The sequence below is a fragment of the Atractosteus spatula genome, chromosome 6 (assembly GCF_055471065.1).
Source record: "Atractosteus spatula isolate fAtrSpa1 chromosome 6, fAtrSpa1.hap1, whole genome shotgun sequence".
Lineage (NCBI taxonomy): Eukaryota > Metazoa > Chordata > Actinopteri > Semionotiformes > Lepisosteidae > Atractosteus > Atractosteus spatula.
The window spans coordinates 57,142,757-57,161,108 of NC_142711.1; the positions used below are offsets into that span (position 1 = coordinate 57,142,757).

Sequence of the window (18,352 nt, forward strand, 5' to 3'; positions counted from 1 at the left end):
ACATCATATTTACTGTTTAAAATACTATTATAAAAATCAAGAACTCCATTAAATTTCTATGTCAAATATGAAAAACAAGGTTTACATATTATCTAGCCTGCTAGCTTGAGAAGGATTTTTTAACAAAAGACAACATTGTTAATAAATATTGTATACATATAATATAAACATCATGAACAGAAAACCTTCCTGACACTGCTTAATTGAGTAAAATATTGACATTTGGCCCTGTGATTCACCAATGAGGAACCTGCCAAATGGAATTAGCACTACACATGATGATGTCATTAACAATCAATCAGCTGAGAGTCTCCCCCGTGACAACACAACTTCACAAGTAGTTCTGCACAGCTCTCACTCTAGGCTCTTAGCAGCTTAACAACTAACTAATCAGATGACTGCAACCCCTGTTGTCCAAATCACAACTGGAAAAAAGTTAACTGTAAGTAATTGCTGGAATAAGAGACCATACATAAACTGAAGTCTGTCCAAGAGAAGTTTTCTAACAAGAGCCTATTATAATTGTGTCAAAATTATTTAGACTACTGTAGACAATGCTGGATGTAAAAGACTGTTCAGCATAGCAGCTATAAAATGTAGTGGAACAGATTTTCTAAGTTTCTCCCCATTATATTTTAATTTGATTATGTTTTAAGATTTTATGCACCTTCCAGGAAAGCCTGGTCTCTAATGTAGAAAATAATCATGTAAATAGATTAGACATTGGAAAATGTAGAGTTAAATTCCAACCTGAAAAGAAAGAACAAAATGTACAATATTTCAATTGTGAGGAATTCCCAAGATGCACAAATTACTCAAAGATGTAGATGTTTAGCTATATATGCACAACATCAAGCTTGCTCACAATATTACGATTAATGTTGCATTTCTGCTTTATTTCTACTTTTCATCATAGGATTAAAATCTAATAGTTCCTTTTTGCTGTTCACACCCTGCTGCTGCTCCCTACTTGAACCACTTTAAATAAGACAACGGGGTGAGGTCTTACCACAGTACCACAGACCACTTCAGGTCCTTTTGCCACCTACACTGGTTTCATGCCTACTTATGATGATGTAATCATGAACAGGCATGAGGATGTGTATATGTAGTTACTTTAAATATATATGTCCCTGATTATTACACATACAGATGCAGCCATTCAAAATGGGTGGGGTATTTCGCGGTACCCCGGTGGGCGAGTCGCATCAAAACGCAGTATCACGCGGTAAATCGCGTCATTTGACGTCATGCCGGAAAGTATCTGGAATCACCTTGTAAAACCGCCAGGAGGAGCCAATAAAGCTTAACCTCTCATGTACAGCATTTGAGCTTTTAAATTTAAACTGTGTATTACAGCATGTTAATCATCAGTCATAAAAAAGTTGGTATATTTTATGAAAGCAAGATTGCTCAGTTGGACAAAAGTACACAACCTACCTTTATCAGAAATATTTATGCATCAAAGCCTTTACCGAAGATATTACTAATAGTATTAATAATGAATGACTTTGGACAAGCTGTAAACTCAAAGTATTACGCTGGTCCACATTCTTTCTTTCTAACCGTCATTTTAAACGAAAATACTTTTAGTTTATTCTTTGACAAACAGGACATTAGCTAGCCAATACGATAAAGGAATGATAAAGGAATGACTTTTTTTGCTAATTTCTTTAGCACATTTGTACAAGCACTTGGAATCTGTCCAAGCCCTACTTTGTCAGGCATTTTCTTTTACTGCAACGGACATAAAAACTCCCTTGCTTTTAACAGAGCGTTTCATAATTTCATTATTGATTTTTCATAAAATCAACGCTTTCTTTTCCGTATACCAGATATTATGGAACCACTTCAGAAAGGTGTCAACCAGTCAGATTCCAGGAATCGGTACTTCAAAGAAAAAATACACACCGGTATTCCATTTCTCCCTAAATATTTTAAGCATCGAAGTCTTTAACTAACGTGAAATAGCGTGTAAAAAAGTGGTAGTTTTAAGCTTTTCTGCGAATATAATATGGAATCGCGTATCTAAAGAAATTAATAACGATATGATTATATTCGTGTACTGCGACATTTCTTTGAAAAAATAGAATAGCAATATTATGGACAATTAATTGACTTTTATATTTCTAAATACCACAACATGATCGAATTTAAGTCATTTTAATAACAATGAATAGTCACCTATGTGTTACAATATAAACAATTATATTGATTTAAATCACATTTTGATTTAAATCACAAACGTGTGTTTAAATATATGTGTTTTTGATTCACAATCAGACAAATGCAACATAAATTGATATCTTTGTCTTCTCATAGACATAGCTTAGCTTTCTCCCCGTTTAGATTTATTTTTCTTGGGATCTTGGGATCAAACGTGGAAAGATTAGATTGTAATCGTTTTTATTTTTTAAATACATTTTAGAAAAGTGTAATCTATACACTTTTGGCGTACTAAAAAGCTGTACGCCACCCGCTATAAAGATACATATTGTAATACTTTCAGGCTCGGATAGGACGGACACAAGAACTCAGACTTGCGGAGTTAAATCTCAACAAAACAACAACAAATCTCAATATCTTGTACGAATTATTCGTAATACAAACCAAAAATAGCCCGCAAACTCTCTCAAATTCCTCCAATTATCATAATCCTGCCCCTTATGCAAAACCAAACCCTCCTCCCATCCCAGTTTATCCTCTTTATCATAAACAAAATCCACCTCAATTTTCAACATAAAGAATTACACAAAATCAATACCTCAACACTCCATACTCAACAACGATAATTCACAAACAGCCAAAACATGTAACTCCACATTTCCAAATAGACCTAATTTCCATAGCCCCGCTCCTTATGCAAAACCAACACCCCTCTCCTGTTCTCTCTCTCCGCTGGCGTTTGTAATCGTTTTTATTTTTAAATAAATTTTAGCAAAGTCATGTATTTTAAAAATCTTAAGATTTCTATATTTATGTCTTTATTTAGTGGTTTCATTAGTGACAAAGGCTAAACTTTCTTGGAAAAATGTCTTTTATGTAAACCATGTTTGCTATTAATTCATTTAGGGCTAGAATATGTTCATTGTCTTCCAATGAAAGAAGGGTTCCTTTCGCCGTAGTCGGGCTGACATTAGAAGCTTGCCACGCCCGGACTGTTACACCAACGCATTAGCATGTTAAAGCGATTTCATTGAGGAGCCTAGCTTTCTTAACTAGTAAGTACTGTACTTCCTTGGTTTTGGAGGAGGGAGGTGTCTTTCGCTGGAAATCTCGCCCCCTTCTACTTTGAAAATACCTGTGAAACCGGTTTAATTCGTCACAGCCAGCACTCCCGCAGAGAGGGGGGTTGTACTTGCAGTGCATCGGTATAGATGGGAAAGCCAGAGCCGACCGCTACGCCGCCCACGTGTTATGCTCTTCGTTAATGTCTTAGCCGGAACACGTCATTATATCTCATTTTGTATTTCTTAAAAAAAACATGGTTTGCCCAGCCTAACAGTATTGTTGTTATTGTTTTTATCCTGTAAAGCGCTTTGAGGAGCCACCTTTAAAGGCGCCATATACAATAAAATTCATTATTATTACTATTGTTAATTTGCTGGACAGAGAGGTGAACATTATTACACAGAAGACAAAGATAGCGATTTACGTTGCATTGTGCATTGTGCTGCTGTAATACAGTTTTAAGTAATTAAAAGTCTAAACAGTATCAGCTTTATTTATGGGTTTTAAATAAAGGCAATTTAAACGCAATTTAAATCAATATAAATGTTTATATTGTAACGCATAGGTGACTATTCATTGTTATTAAAATGACTTAAATTCGATCATGTTGTGATATTTAGAAATATAAATTTGTTTGGTGCGGGGTGCGGAACCAGGGAACTATTTACATGGAAAACGGGCGTTTCCAAGTGCTTGCACAATCGATGGAAATGTTCAAATAAATCTGCAAAAGAAATAAACAAAATAATAATTTATTTCTTTATCATATTGGCTAGCTAATGTCTTCTCTTTGCTAATTAGTGGCTGTGTGTGTTCAGATGCGTTATGCTCCTCTTCTTTTTATGCTCATCTACTAAAATTTCCCTTTAGTGGTAAAATTTCATATAAATATTCAATACTAAGCGGATTAAAATGTGCACAGTAAAGAGATTAAATGATTAAATCTTTTCACTACCGACCAATGCACCACAAGTGCCCCTGTCGGTCATTTTTGCCAGCCAATCACTTACCGCGGTGCCCTGCGTGGCTTTCCCGTACAGCGGGTTTGTACCGTGTATTTTGAATGGCTGCATCTGTACATCACATTTGGTTTGCAGATGCATGGGTATCTTCTCCCATCACACATTTGGAACATGATTATTGCACATACTTAACTTTAATCAGAACTGAGTAAAGGCACATAATGTAAGACAAAATATAACCATTTTAGATTTTTACTGATTGTTTCTATAAGTAAACAGCATTGTTTTATTATTAAAACTTGGTCTTCTATGCTACAAATAAATGCATCAAATCTTTGGGCCTCACAGATTCAAATTAAGCTGTTTAAATCAAGATATGTGTTATGATGAGGATACAGTAATAATTGAAAACTAACCTCGTTATGATCATTATGCAAAGTGTTGTAGCCAGTTTTACAGTATGTGTACATATATGGTCATGTTACAAAATTGTATTCTTTGTTTCTAATTGCAGCCTTCTTACTTGGGGCAGTAAACTTGGGATAAAGGATGCTCTCTAAGGTGAGAAATTCAATTGTGATTTGGACCACTCAAGATGTATTGTGTTTTATTGAGAGGGCAACCACTGCTATTTGAAAAGGCAGCAGAAACATGCAAACATGTTGATAAATAAGGAGAGAATTCTTCAAAAATGATCTTAAAGAAAATTGAATAATGAATGCATTTACTTATTAGCTTACCTTTGTTTATGTACTTGTTTGCATGTACTGTATATAATGAAGTGTAAATAAATCTATACATTTATACAGATATTATTTATACAAAAATAATCTGAATTTATATTAACAGGGATTGTTGATCAACTTCAAATAGTCTGACAAGCCCCAGAACCAGGTTAATGTGTCTAAGTCATTCAATATCTTATTTTCTGAGAAGCATTTATTTAAGAGTTACCAAACAAGCTGCACATTGTGTTTAAGAAAAAAAACAGTGTTTATTACATAACCTGAATCTTAATATTTCATGATTAGCCCTAAATTATTTTTACAACAAACAAATACAAGTCTTTACAGCAGGCCCCCTCCCCCAATGATTCAAATATCCTTTGATTGTGAGTTATGGTTAATTACCAAATAAAACCTCAAGTCACTTAAAAACAAACAAACAAGCAAATATATATACAGTGCATCCATCTTTGGCCAAATAGGGCCACTTTAATGCCCCCAGAAACTTTTTGATTAATAATGTTACCACAGGAAAACATTATTGCTTTTCACAGTTAAACTTTGTTTGATACTATTCCATTTTGGGGGGCTCAAACTTGAAAGAAAATAGATTTTTACTGCGATGGTTTAAAAAAAAGGTTCTTGAGGCACTTTTTTAAGAACAGTAAAGAGAATTCTTGCATTTTGCCTTTACCTAGTCTTCATTTCCCCTAGGTCTTACAAACAAAACAGAGCAGAAAAAACAAAACAAAACTATGAATAGTAATTGAAGGCTGGCTTGTTTCCTTTGACTTTCTTTCCTTAAATTTCATTTTGGAAGAGAGTAGGAAAAAATGGGTGCTCATATAAAATAAATTCTCTTCCAGACCTTTTTTCACAATATTATAGATTGTTTTCCTTTGTATCCAGATGTGATTCTTGCTCTCCGAATATCCCTGCTAAAGTTTTAAAACGAGGTCCCCACTCATTGAGATAATTATAATCCTCATCAGTATCTGCAGTAAGTGACTCAATAGAGCTCAAGGACTCTGCTACTGATCCTTCTCCCTCATATGCGTATGTTGCCAAAGAGTCATATGGAGGTGCAGCAGTATCAAAGTCATTCTCCTGCAGCCGCTGGCAAATGAAATCTCTGATATCTGTGCTGTCCTGAGAAACAGGTATCTTAGGGCAAGGTTCGGTCTCCGGTTTTACGTCTCTTCTACATGTGTTGTCTTTAATCACCTTGGGATTCCTCAATGTGCCAATGTCAAAAGCATGGGTATCTTCTTCACCACCACCTTCATCATCATAATGGATAACATTGTCCCGGATATCTTCTTTTGATGTCATCAAGGTCTCCTTCTTCTTTTGTCTCCTGAGTCCAACATAAAGTACCACAATCACTGCAAATAAACAAAACAATAATTGAATTGTATAACTGAACATTAATATAATAATTTATCATAATAATTTAATAATATGAAAGAAAATATTAAACACTTGTAAAAGGCATATACTAACTACATGCCATATTTAAATTTTAGAAATATAAAGATGTTTGTGCAAATACATGTAATGCATGTATATATAAATATATATGGTTTTAACATGTTGAACCAATATTGATAAAGCTGCTGCATTATTATTCCAAAATTCCAACATTTTCTTGTAGGTTTGTACTTATATAATGATGCATATGATGCCATGTAATGTACAAATTGGGATTTGTTATTCAAATTCATGTGAAGTTTTTCAATAAAATGTCAAGCAGTTTTAGTATTTGATATTAAAACAGGGACCCATATGAAAACTTGTGTATTGGGTGCTTGGGGATTGTTTATAGATATTGGTTATATTCACGTATGGTTTCCACCTACTCAATTTACTTTACTTTTCAGTTCAATATTAAAAAATGTGCCTGAAGAAATCTGTAAATGCATTGTTTCTACAGCATGGCTTACTCTACAATTCAAATGTGTATCTTGAGAGCACTATTGCAATGATTTAGGTTGTTTTTGTTGAAAGGATGAAAGACAATATCAGATTGCTTTTACCTTACTACTCCTGGCAACTGGGAACAAGGAAAATGTTGACAAGAATGCTAGGCAGTCAAATATAGTTTTATGCTTTATTCTTCTAGAAAATCATCCCAAGTAATATTTCATAACAAATAATGAAATTAATAAGTGAAGTTAATAATCAAAATAATATATTAAATGTCCCATTTTTGTTTAAAAGTTTAATAAAGAATGTCTTGCATGAATACTTTGTCATCATTTGTACACAGGATAAAGATAATTGCTCAAAATGTTAGGTGTTTTCTAAACTGTTTTCCAAAATGCACTCAACAATATTGAATAGCATCTATTTCAGAACATTTGTTCCAAACCCTGGCCTTGGAGGAATCTTCAGTGATAATTGATGACTTAACTGATATGCTTGCTAGACTTTTAGTTATTTATATTTTTATTTAACTTGTTTCTTCATTCAGTCCGGAGTGTAAAAAAACACAATACTTCAAAGGTTCTGTTTCCACCAATTTCAATATATACAACTTCACACTGCTTGTCCTCAACTTGTTTGCCATCATTTCTGACTAAACAGCTTTTACTATATGATGAATTGATGATGAATAGACACAGGTGGGAATGACATTGTATCAGACACTACAACACTGAGTGTTTTCTGCAGAGGTCCAGTTAGTTACATTTCACACAACATGCCACAATAAGGATTCTGATTCTGAAACCCCCCAAAATTACCTTCGAGTTTTAAGTGCTGCTGGCAAACTTGCAAATATCCCGCAAATAGAAAACTGAAATCAATGGGCCTGTTATAAATTTGGCTGGAGCAAAAACCAGAAGATGCTGTGTTTCTTCAGACCCAGAGTTGTGAACATCTGTCTTGGAGCAAAGAATAAAACTAAATGCAAATCTCATTTAATTTAATTATAGAAAAAAATGACATTTGATTTATTTTGTTTACTGTGCTTCCTGAGATAAGCAGAATTTTTCAGATCAATACCAAGACTAATTTTCAAACCTTATTGTACTACTATTACTGTACCGATGTGATTATGTTACACTTATTTTATGGTAAAATAATTATTATATGTCTTTCCCATGTACTAGAAAACATTTTTGTTTTAAAGAAAATTTGACTTGCATGAAAACTGCACTCTTCCTCAAAGTCCCTTGAAAGTATTAAGACACGCTGCCTAGAAAGTAGTGGATTACCTTGACATAATCATGCCCCTTGGGGTACAATGTAAACTGTTATCTAGGATAAGTGACAGGAGAATTTCATATATAATATAAGTAAAAAAAATATTAGACTGTTTTCAAAATACATGCTAATTATGTATCATGAAAATCTTAAGATATATTTTAAAAATTGTTTTATATTATTCTAGATGAATATCTTTAAAATATCTTTAAGGGAGAAAATCATGTGGGGAACTGGAGAGGAAAAATCAGGGAATGGCTCAATACAGAAAAGGCTGAACACACAAATTTCAAATGTCACAGACGTGTATGTTTAAGAAGCAAGAAAGCAAAAGCATCCCTATGAAATAAATTCTCTGCACAAATGAAATGAGCATCCATCCATCCATTTTCTAACTGCTTCTTCCAAATCAGGGTCACAGGAGAGCTGGAGCCTATCCCAGCAAGAAATGGGTGCAAGGCAGGGTACACCCTAGACACCAGTCTATGGCATGGCAAGCACAGACACAATTACACACACTCACACCAGGGACAGTATTCCCAGAAGCCAAATTTACCTCCCAGTATGTCTTTTGATTGTGGGAGGAAACCAGAACACGCACAGGAAACCAAGTGAATATTGGACTCTAGTATTGCAAGACAGCAATGCTAACCACTGTATATATCTTACAAATGTAATCAAACTGTAACTTTACAACATGAATTGTACATTTGTATTTGCACGCATAAATACAAATACTATACCAGTCCATTTTATCATTGTAACAAAAGTGGAGAAAACCTTCTATAAGAAAAACGGACAGTAAAATGACAGGAAATGTGGTATATACTTTTGAAGGAATTAACTAAAAGTTTTTACTAAACGTTTGTATTATATCTTGTTGGCTATCTATTTCTGTAATTATATTTTACTAACTCTGTCTCAGGATGTCTTGTCTCAAAAGATAATATAGCCACACTGTATCTTTACGCATAGCTGGCATAGTTCTCAGGGAAATGACCGAGTGACCTCTCCTGTAACAAATGGTCTATTCAGGTACAAGCAGAAGGGGCTGCTTGTAGCACAAGCCAGCAGAAAAGAAAACATTGGTACTGGTCAGCTTTCTAGAATGACCATATATGGCCACAATGAAAGCAGAGATTCATGTGGGAGTGTATCTTGTATCGTTTGTTTCACTGTATAAAAGAGGACTGTAAGCGCTGTCTTTTGAGTCTTGCATACAAGAGCAAGACTCCCATATGCATATGAAATAAAGATGACTTTCAACACACAAACTTTCGGCTGATACCCTTTGTTTGGCACAACACTTTAAATAAACAGTGTAATATAGTGATTATTAACTTGTGAAGATATTTCTGCATATAAAAGAAAAATTACATATCATGATGTGATTGTTTCCATTCCTTTGTTGCACAATTAGAAAAGGTATGAGAGACTTGACTCTGAAGCTTCCATGGAAACTAGGCATTTGTCCTATATTGTAAACAAGCGTAATAGTCAATAACATAACAAAATCATGAGCCTTGCCACAAGTAAATGAATTAACACAGTAAAAAAATTGTATGTATATAGTATGTATGTGTATATTTTTTATTGTTTCAGCATTATCAGCCACTGTGAGAATAAAATATTTGGAATGAGGAATGTGGTTATATTTTATTTAGCAAAATGAATGTTTTTGCGCTGTATTTGTCATTGTAATAGCAATATTTTCAAAGGGTACTGTAACATTCTTGCAATTTGAATGTTGATTTTGATTCAGTATAAAGAAAGTTGAAAGAGTTGAAGAACCAAAATTAAGTAAAGTAGTTCTATTCTGTTATTTTAAAGCCCATATTATAAGCTACAGTCTTTTCTGAAAGATAGATATAAGCAATTATCCATAGTACTATGAAAATTTGTCTTTATTATTTGATTTTTTTGTCAGAAATAACTCACCATTAATATATATTTTAATATACAGTATTTACAATAGACTTTTAATTATTCAGCTGGCACAGGAATTTTATTATTCATATGTCTCAGCATCTATATGGGTCAGAACTGTAAAGATACTTGTAAATGCATAGTGATTCATAATGGTAGTACTGTATAATTTAAGGTGGGTAGCTGCGTCAGCATGCGTAGGCTGCAAAGGAACAAGTAATAGGTTTATTCCATGCTGAAAAAAACAATAAAAAGAAGAAAAGAAAACACAACGTTTCGGCCGTGGAGCCTTCTTCAGGTGTGAGAAAGACAAGGCAGTAAGCAAAGGTAATGTAGCGGGAGAACACCCAAGCCTCCACGGCCAAAAACGTGTTTTCATTCTTCTTTTTTTTTTGTTTTTTTCAGCATGGAATAAACCTATTACTTGTTCCTGTATAATTTAATGAAAACATAAATGTAAGTTGAAAGGAAGAAATAGTTATTATGGAAGATATTATTTTCACTCAGATAGATTGGGAAATCTAACCCAATAAAAAATTAAACATGAGTGTGAAAAAATCTACCTAATGAGTCAATCCTATGCAGAAAAGATGTTAATGGTTTTCATAAATATATTTTCTATGTTTTCTGATTTTTTGAATACACATGGAAAACACAGTAAACATATTATAGACTAGCCATAAAATAGGAATAAATAAAAAAGATGGTAAAGAAAAAAAAACTAACCTAAGAGTATTATGATGCATAGAAGAATTGCTATCAGTGCCCCTGTGCTGAGTCCTACTGGCAAGAAGATTGCCTCAACATTGCAAGATAAGAGGGAGCCATCAGTATCACATCCACAGACTCGAATAGTCAGAGTGTTGGTACTGCTGAGGACTGGATACCCACTGTCTTCTATTACAACAGGTAGAAAATAAATGTCTTGCAATCTTCTACTAAACCCACTCAGTTTTGTGAGAATCCCAGCTGTGTTGTCTGCAATAAAACAAAAAAGAATTACTTCAAATTAATAAAAAAAATAGCGAGACATTTGTGAAAAATGGGCAATGTGCTAGTGTTGCAACAAAATACAAGCAGATACTTGTAAAAAGAACATACGTTGTAAAAAGGCAGTACTTGAAGTCATTTGGATAGGACAGCTGCATCCAACTATAATGTTTTGGTTACCAAGCTAATTAAAAAGTTGGTGCGGAAATTCATATTCTAATATTTGTGCGGCAATTTCTCCTGAACTTAAAACTAAAATTACTTAAATTGTTACAAATGTAACAAATTAAATGTCTGTATACGTGTTGCATCAAGTATTCCATTAATTTGTATAATTTTCAAATGTTTATTTAACTCATATTTAGTATTTGTATGTTTGAAAGTGTATGTCTTTTGTTAATCATTTTGCAAATACATCTAGTGTCTTTATAAAAATATATTTTCAATTTTTCTGCAATGGCTCCACATTGTATGAGCATAACTGATGTGGAAATAATTTATATATACAGGTTACACTCTGAATATCTAAAAATTAGATTGAAAGTGAAACTGTGACATTGAAAATAATTGTATTTTTTTTAAATAAATATTAGACTTAAGAGACCACAGTAGACATATCTTATAAAAATGAATAATGATGCTTTTTTTCTAAAAAATGGGTCTAGACTATATATTTGGTTGATTGGTGTTGGGATACTGATTTCTAACACCAATAGCTTTCAGTATTAGTATTCCTTTATGACATATTCAGTGCAACACATTAATTAAACATAATCTCACAAGGGATATATAAGAAATTATCTGAATTCTACAGATGAAACATCATGAAGATGCATTCCAAACAATGTTGAGATACAGTATTTCATTATTTTACCTTCAGGCTCTTCTGGCATTGTGCACTAAGCCTTGCAGTATTAGTGTAATTCAATTATAATGTATATTATTTATGCTAGTAAGGAATTATAGTTTTAAAAAGATGGAATATCACAACTGCTTAGAAAGCATGTATCGTGTTTGTATCTGAAGATTCATTCTTGCTGGTAGAACATCAACAACCAAGAAGCAATAACCTTAAGTTACCCCCTTTAGGTCATGCGATTCAAAACTTTTAAACTGCCAATGGCTACTGCTGGGCTTAACACACTCAAGAGAGCACTTGCATTTTATTTGTGCTATAGCCCAGCCTATTCCAGCACAGGGTGAAGGTTAATTCCTTACTGAGAAGAAAACAATAAGTTGCAGGCCTTCAGGTGCATTTTGGTCAAAGTGAATAACATCCTAAACTGTCGTTAAGAGACCGAGAATGTGTCAAGCAGAACACAGGATGTGCTCATCCTCTAAAGGAAGGCTAACTGACCCCGTCAGCATTAGTTTGTTCCACTCAAATTAACAAGGATTTACTTGACAGGGGGTGCCAGAGCTTTTGGCTGAAGATGAACGATTAAAACACACCTTACATGTACAGGTTTATTTTCTTTCCTAACTTCCTGGTATGCCTGTCTTCACACATCAGAAGTTAGCCATGTGTTAAAAGTTTGTTTCTACTTAAAAACCGAAAATTTAAATAGAATGAGACAGTCCTTTCATGCAAGAATTTTGTCAGGTTAATCTTCAACACCATGATGGTGCAAATGAGATTTTCCATTAAGAATGAAGTAAAAAAATACCCTACCATGGTGGTACATTATCATAGATATAACAAATTAAATCTACTTTTAATCTTTTGTTAGGATTATATTGTATTTGTAAAAGCCCAGAATTCTATTACAATATACTTGCTTTTAAAAAAAGAACCAATTATTTTCTGAGAACAATACAAATAAATGTAGAACATTTTGTTTACACAAATCAACTCTATAAGTGAGAGATATGAAATCTAATTTAGCAAATGCAACATACCCAATAAAAATTTTGAGATATACTAATTTATTTTATTTATAGGAACTAGTAAAGGTTTATTCCATGCAGAAAAGAGAAAAAAGGAAACACAACATTTTGGCTGTGGAGTCTTCTTCGGATGTGGCCTTCTTTAGCATGGAATAAACCTTTACTTGTTCCTTATTTTATATATATACTTTCAAAATTAGTATATTCAATAAAAATAATAAAGTATTCCTACAAGGGACCATGAAGATGTTTTTTTTTCTTTTTAGAACATATTTTTAGATGTTCTTGACTATTATGCTTTAGGTCTAACTAAAGTCTGTTTTAAGGTATACAGAAGTCAAACTGAATCATATACTCTCTAACGCTGAGATGCATGTTTGATTAGTTCTTTTTCATTGCACTGAACATCTTTTACTCCAGATTGCCTTACTTACAGTATCTCAAAGGAATTAAACAGAAAGAATTACTTACTTCCGTAATCTTGGACTGTAAAATTTGGATTTTTAATGGTTTCTTGTGGTGATTTAAAAAAGAACTTCTGACCAGCAGGGGACATATCTCTGTCCTTTGCACTAACAGTTTGAATTAGCTGGAAAAAAAAGATACAAAAGTAAAGCCTGTGCATTATGTGTGAGAAGAAAGCCAAATGAGGGAACTGTTATAAATAATATTACTGGTATTTAAACATTAGTGTTTAGAAATACTAATATTAATGTTAATTACTAATAAAAATAAAACACCTTAGTAAGTCATATGGGTTTGTGATACAAACAACTGAGCTGTAACATCTGTAAAAATAGTAGCAAGTTTCTGTGCGTTTTTGTGTGCAAACATTACACGTGTCACATATGCATGAAAATACAATTTAAAAAAGATAAGTGCATCAAAGGCATTAACCAATAAAGTTTGCAGTTTTAATAAGCATAGTAAGATGCTACTGTCCCAAACTGCTTTTTTCTGGAGGAACACAGCAGTATATTTTTTATAGTTCCTTTAGGATTACATAGAAACTAGTCAAAATGCATGTTAATTTTATTTTATAAGCAGACCTCTTGTTTACAGAGAATAAGTTATAATAAGACCAAGACCACTCTCTGTTGTACTAAAATACTGACAAATCTGTTATATTGCCTTAGAAGCCTGTAATTTATTACAGTGACTTTAGAAATGGAACCTCGTTTGTGTAATCTGCACCTGAAAGTTGCAAGATTGGGTTGAACTGGTGACTTATTTTTCCCAAAAAAGTCTGCCCAATTCTGTTTTACTTAACCATGTTTCAAGTACATATGTATAGACCATCAGCAGTGCACATCCAGTCATACAGATTGCCAATCAATGATATTCAGAGAATTACAATTTTGATGTGATTTAGCTAATCACTGAGCCATGACCCTTGCAGAGTATGTGTGGGCATCCCTTGAGAAGCTCTTGTTTAAGTGTCCTCCTCCAATCTTCCTGCTAATCTCATAGGTTATGAGCTGCAAATTCACAACAATCAACATGATTATGTTATGATGAGTACTGACCTAGCTGATGGATTAAATATGGAAAGGGTGGCTCCAAAACCCATAAAACACAGTTGCATTTTGCATGTGTTATCCTTACATGCATAATATATTGATCTATCTAAACCTGGGAATCAATTTACAGTTTTTGATTCTCTTTCTATACTGTATATACTGTACACACATTATACAGGAAGAAGCAGAAGTCAATTCCATTCTTAAAAGTAAAAATAAAGATATGAAAAGCAGCATGGCATGTACAGAAAGACAACTGAAGTATGCTCCCTAGCTCATTTTCATCAGTTTATTTTTTAGAGGTATTTACCTCTACTTATTTGTTTGCTGTAGACTAATGCAGCTCACAACATTAACCTATAAATCACATACTGTATATGCATGTGATATATTATATAAATAGTTCAGGTGGGTAGCTGCGCCAGCATACATAGGCTGCAAAGGAACAAGTATTAGGTTTATTCCATGCTGGAAAAAAAGAAAACACAACGTTTCGGCCGTGGAATAACCCTATTTCTTGTTCCTTATATATAAATATATTTGCGTCTGTTTTTGTGAAAAGATATATATATATCTTACTTACCTGGCCTACTCTGGAATTTTCACAAACAAAAGTCTCATAAGGTATGGCAAATTCTGGAGGAAACTCATTAACATCCTGCACATGGACTGTGACATCAACTTTACTAGTCAGGACTGGATTATCTGGTTGAAGAAAAAGAAAACAGTATTTCATCCAAGCTGCGGACATTGTGTAATTTGTATAAAACAGATTAAAGTAACAAAATACATGTAGATTAAACATCATAATATGCCTGACATATACTGGCTGAATGTTTTAATATAAACCAATACAGCACTGCCATCTAGAGATACAATTTGGAATAGCAGGCTTGACTAAATCCCACCTAACACCTTGGGTAAGGACAATCAGGTTAGAAACACATTGATTAAAGACATGTTACATTTACTGACATGGTTAAAAAATAAAACAGATTGGATTTTAGTATAATATGATTTAATTGAAGAATATGTGTTTTGTTTGATTTGCCAAATACACATTTCTTCATGAAAGAGGTACAGTATAGTTGTGTCTTGGATATGATTTAAATAAATATATTTTTGTTTTGACTGCAATATCCAGTCATGCAAGTATAATTATAAGTATATATTTATATTTATATTTCTTTTTTCCACTTTTTAATATATTCATAGAAGGCACTGTACAATTACAGTCAGTTTTCCCCTTTATTATATGCACGTTAGTAGTAAATTCTTGATTTTATTATATAAGTCTGCAATATAAATGATAACTCATAGTGCTTGTCTGTAGTATACTACTAACACTATGTTTTTTTATATTTTTAGAAATCTAAGTCATGCATTATATTGTAGATTGTTGATTCCTCAATTTTAGGTCCATATTTTTGAATGCTCTTTTTGATGTATGGTGCTATGCCCCTACCTCCTCCACTGTCCCATTTTTGCTAGCAACCTGTCAATTTTTTTAATGATGGTACATGGAGAAAACAAGCTATTTACTTACTGATGCAGCCATTCAAAATGAGCAGTAAACCCCATACTGCGTGAAATTATCCGCAGATTAGCTCATTATACCGCAGTATGTGATTGGGAACAGCGCATCGGTCCTTGACTATGGCTAAACAGTACATACGATGTCTGGTGGAGTTTCAGTGTTCACTTTTCTGTAATATGTACAGAACCGTGACGTCTCATCAAATTATTAGTACCAATAAACAGGGGGGTTTCTCAGACTTCTTTCCAGACTTCAACCGAACTCCAGTAAATAATGTACAGTTTATCACCTTCTGCAATGCTTCTAGTTTAGCAGGATTTGTTAAATAGGGATGACATTACCCATGTCTATATCACTGTACAACACAGGTTTGAGTCAGAGTGTCTGTTAATAAAATAGAGCACCATCCAATACATATAACTACTGTATGATTTCAAATCAGTCAGAATCTTGGAGTGGCAATTGTAAAAATAACCCTTCTTCCCTCCTTTGTTTAACTTTGTTATTTCGCGAAGAAATCCTTAATCACAAAACCATCACTTAATTTATCCAGATACACAAATTCACACCAGAGCCAACAAGAAATAGTGGACTTTTTTCATGTATTCACTATATAAGAAACAAACCGAAAGTAATACTCTGATCGCGCTTTGAACCATTGGGTGCAGTGCTTTGTCCTTTACCACTACAAGGACAATAAAAGTTTTTTTTAAAAACAAACGGATGTCAAAAAGTTTCCAAAATGTCCACCTGTGAAATTTTAGCTAAATAGGTACACAATTCCATATTCATATAACTATCAATTGATGTTAAATCACTACAACATTTATCTTTTTACATTAACAGCAAGTGATGTTCTTACTACGTATTCTTAGAAAAGGATAAAACGTTGTGACTTTTTATGAAGTACAGAATATAAGCTTAATGATGTCAGAACAAGCACGTTAAAACCAGAACCCACTGTAACTTACCAAGACTTTGATGCATAAAATATTTATGCATAATTAAATTATGTATGATGAAGGTGGAAGGTTGTGTACTTTTGTCCAACTGAGCAATCTTGCTTTTATAAAATATACCAACTTTGCAATGTTTAATGTTTAACACGCTGTAATACACAGTTTTAAATTATTAAAAGTCTTAACAGTATACAACTTAAATTCTTAATTGGAAAAAGATTGTCCCTGTGACAGGGATTCGAAACCAAGCATTTTCTGATGACAGCTCAAATGCTGTACATGAGAAGTTAATTAGCTTAATTAGCTCCACCTGGCGGTTTAACAAGGTATTTCTGGATACTATTATCGTATTTCAAAAACCATGCAGTATGTTGTGGTATGAGGCGGCATGTTGCGCAACGTCAACAGCAATTTAATGCTGTTTAACCTTGCTCATTTTGAATGGCTGGATCTGTAGGATCCTTCATACACATTTCACTTCAAGCGTTGCTGCAAACGGTTTTCAACAGCCACCTTTTTTTTTTCTTGTGGTTTCGATGACATTTCAACCTTCTGATGAGGTTGTTTTAAGCAGCTGTCCAGAGATTGCAACTATTTAAATTCTGGCATCACTGTGTTCCTAAATGGCTTTACCACTAAAGATACTAGATTTGAGATTCCCAAAGAACTGAAGCACCTTTGCTAAATTGCTGTCCAACATTTAATTCTTAGTGAGTAGATGAGGGCTTGTAAGGACATCATGAGACACAACTGTACTTGCTCTTGTAAGATGCAAGAAAGTAATCTCTATATTATATTTGGAAATAGAAATTCAGAACCATTTTCAAAATATATTAATATATTTTCCTGTGGGTTCAATTCATTTGACATGGATATGCATAAATTATGTAATGCACTTTGAAACATTCAAATAAACATTTTATTTAATTCGCATTTACTCAATTGCTGCATATAAGTAATTAGTAATAGGCAGGTGAGCATTGATTAATCAAACTTGCAAGCATCCCTAATTGAAAAATATCATGAGTTCACACAGAACATACATTTACAGTTTCATATTTGTCTTCACATGCTTTGGCTCTCCAACAATAACTTACTCACTTCCTTTTTTCTTTCAGTGGCATATTGTTGCCATTCACAGGGCATACAACTGAGGCATTTAAATACAGACAGATCATATATACTGCATCTACGTTATAGCAGGTCCATGTAGATGTAAAAATCATTACATTTATGTATTTACTTATATTTATTATTCAACCTCATATTACATAACACTTTGTCCAGATAAAACCAAATTCATCAAAACCCTTTAGACTCAACACTAATAAATTAAATATTGGATTATAATACCAATGAAGCCACTGCTTTCCATATTCCAGATGGCTAAAATTGCACCCTATCAATG

The 18,352-nt window shown here is 33.3% G+C and overlaps 1 protein-coding gene across 1 annotated transcript in view; it reads right to left on the reverse strand.

Moving 5' to 3' along the window:
- Nucleotides 1-5,173: 5,173 nt before the first annotated feature.
- The window catches only part of LOC148833085 (cadherin-12-like), an 80,265-nt gene continuing 67,086 nt past the window's right edge, over nucleotides 5,174-18,352 (reverse strand). The window contains exons 8-11 of the mRNA XM_088918612.1: nucleotides 15,032-15,153; nucleotides 13,400-13,517; nucleotides 10,778-11,029; nucleotides 5,174-6,303 (exon numbers count right to left, since the gene is read on the reverse strand). Coding sequence (XP_088774738.1) covers nucleotides 5,801-6,303; nucleotides 10,778-11,029; nucleotides 13,400-13,517; nucleotides 15,032-15,153 — 995 coding nt within the window. The 3' untranslated portion in view covers nucleotides 5,174-5,800. The remainder of the gene's footprint in view (nucleotides 6,304-10,777; nucleotides 11,030-13,399; nucleotides 13,518-15,031; nucleotides 15,154-18,352) is intronic.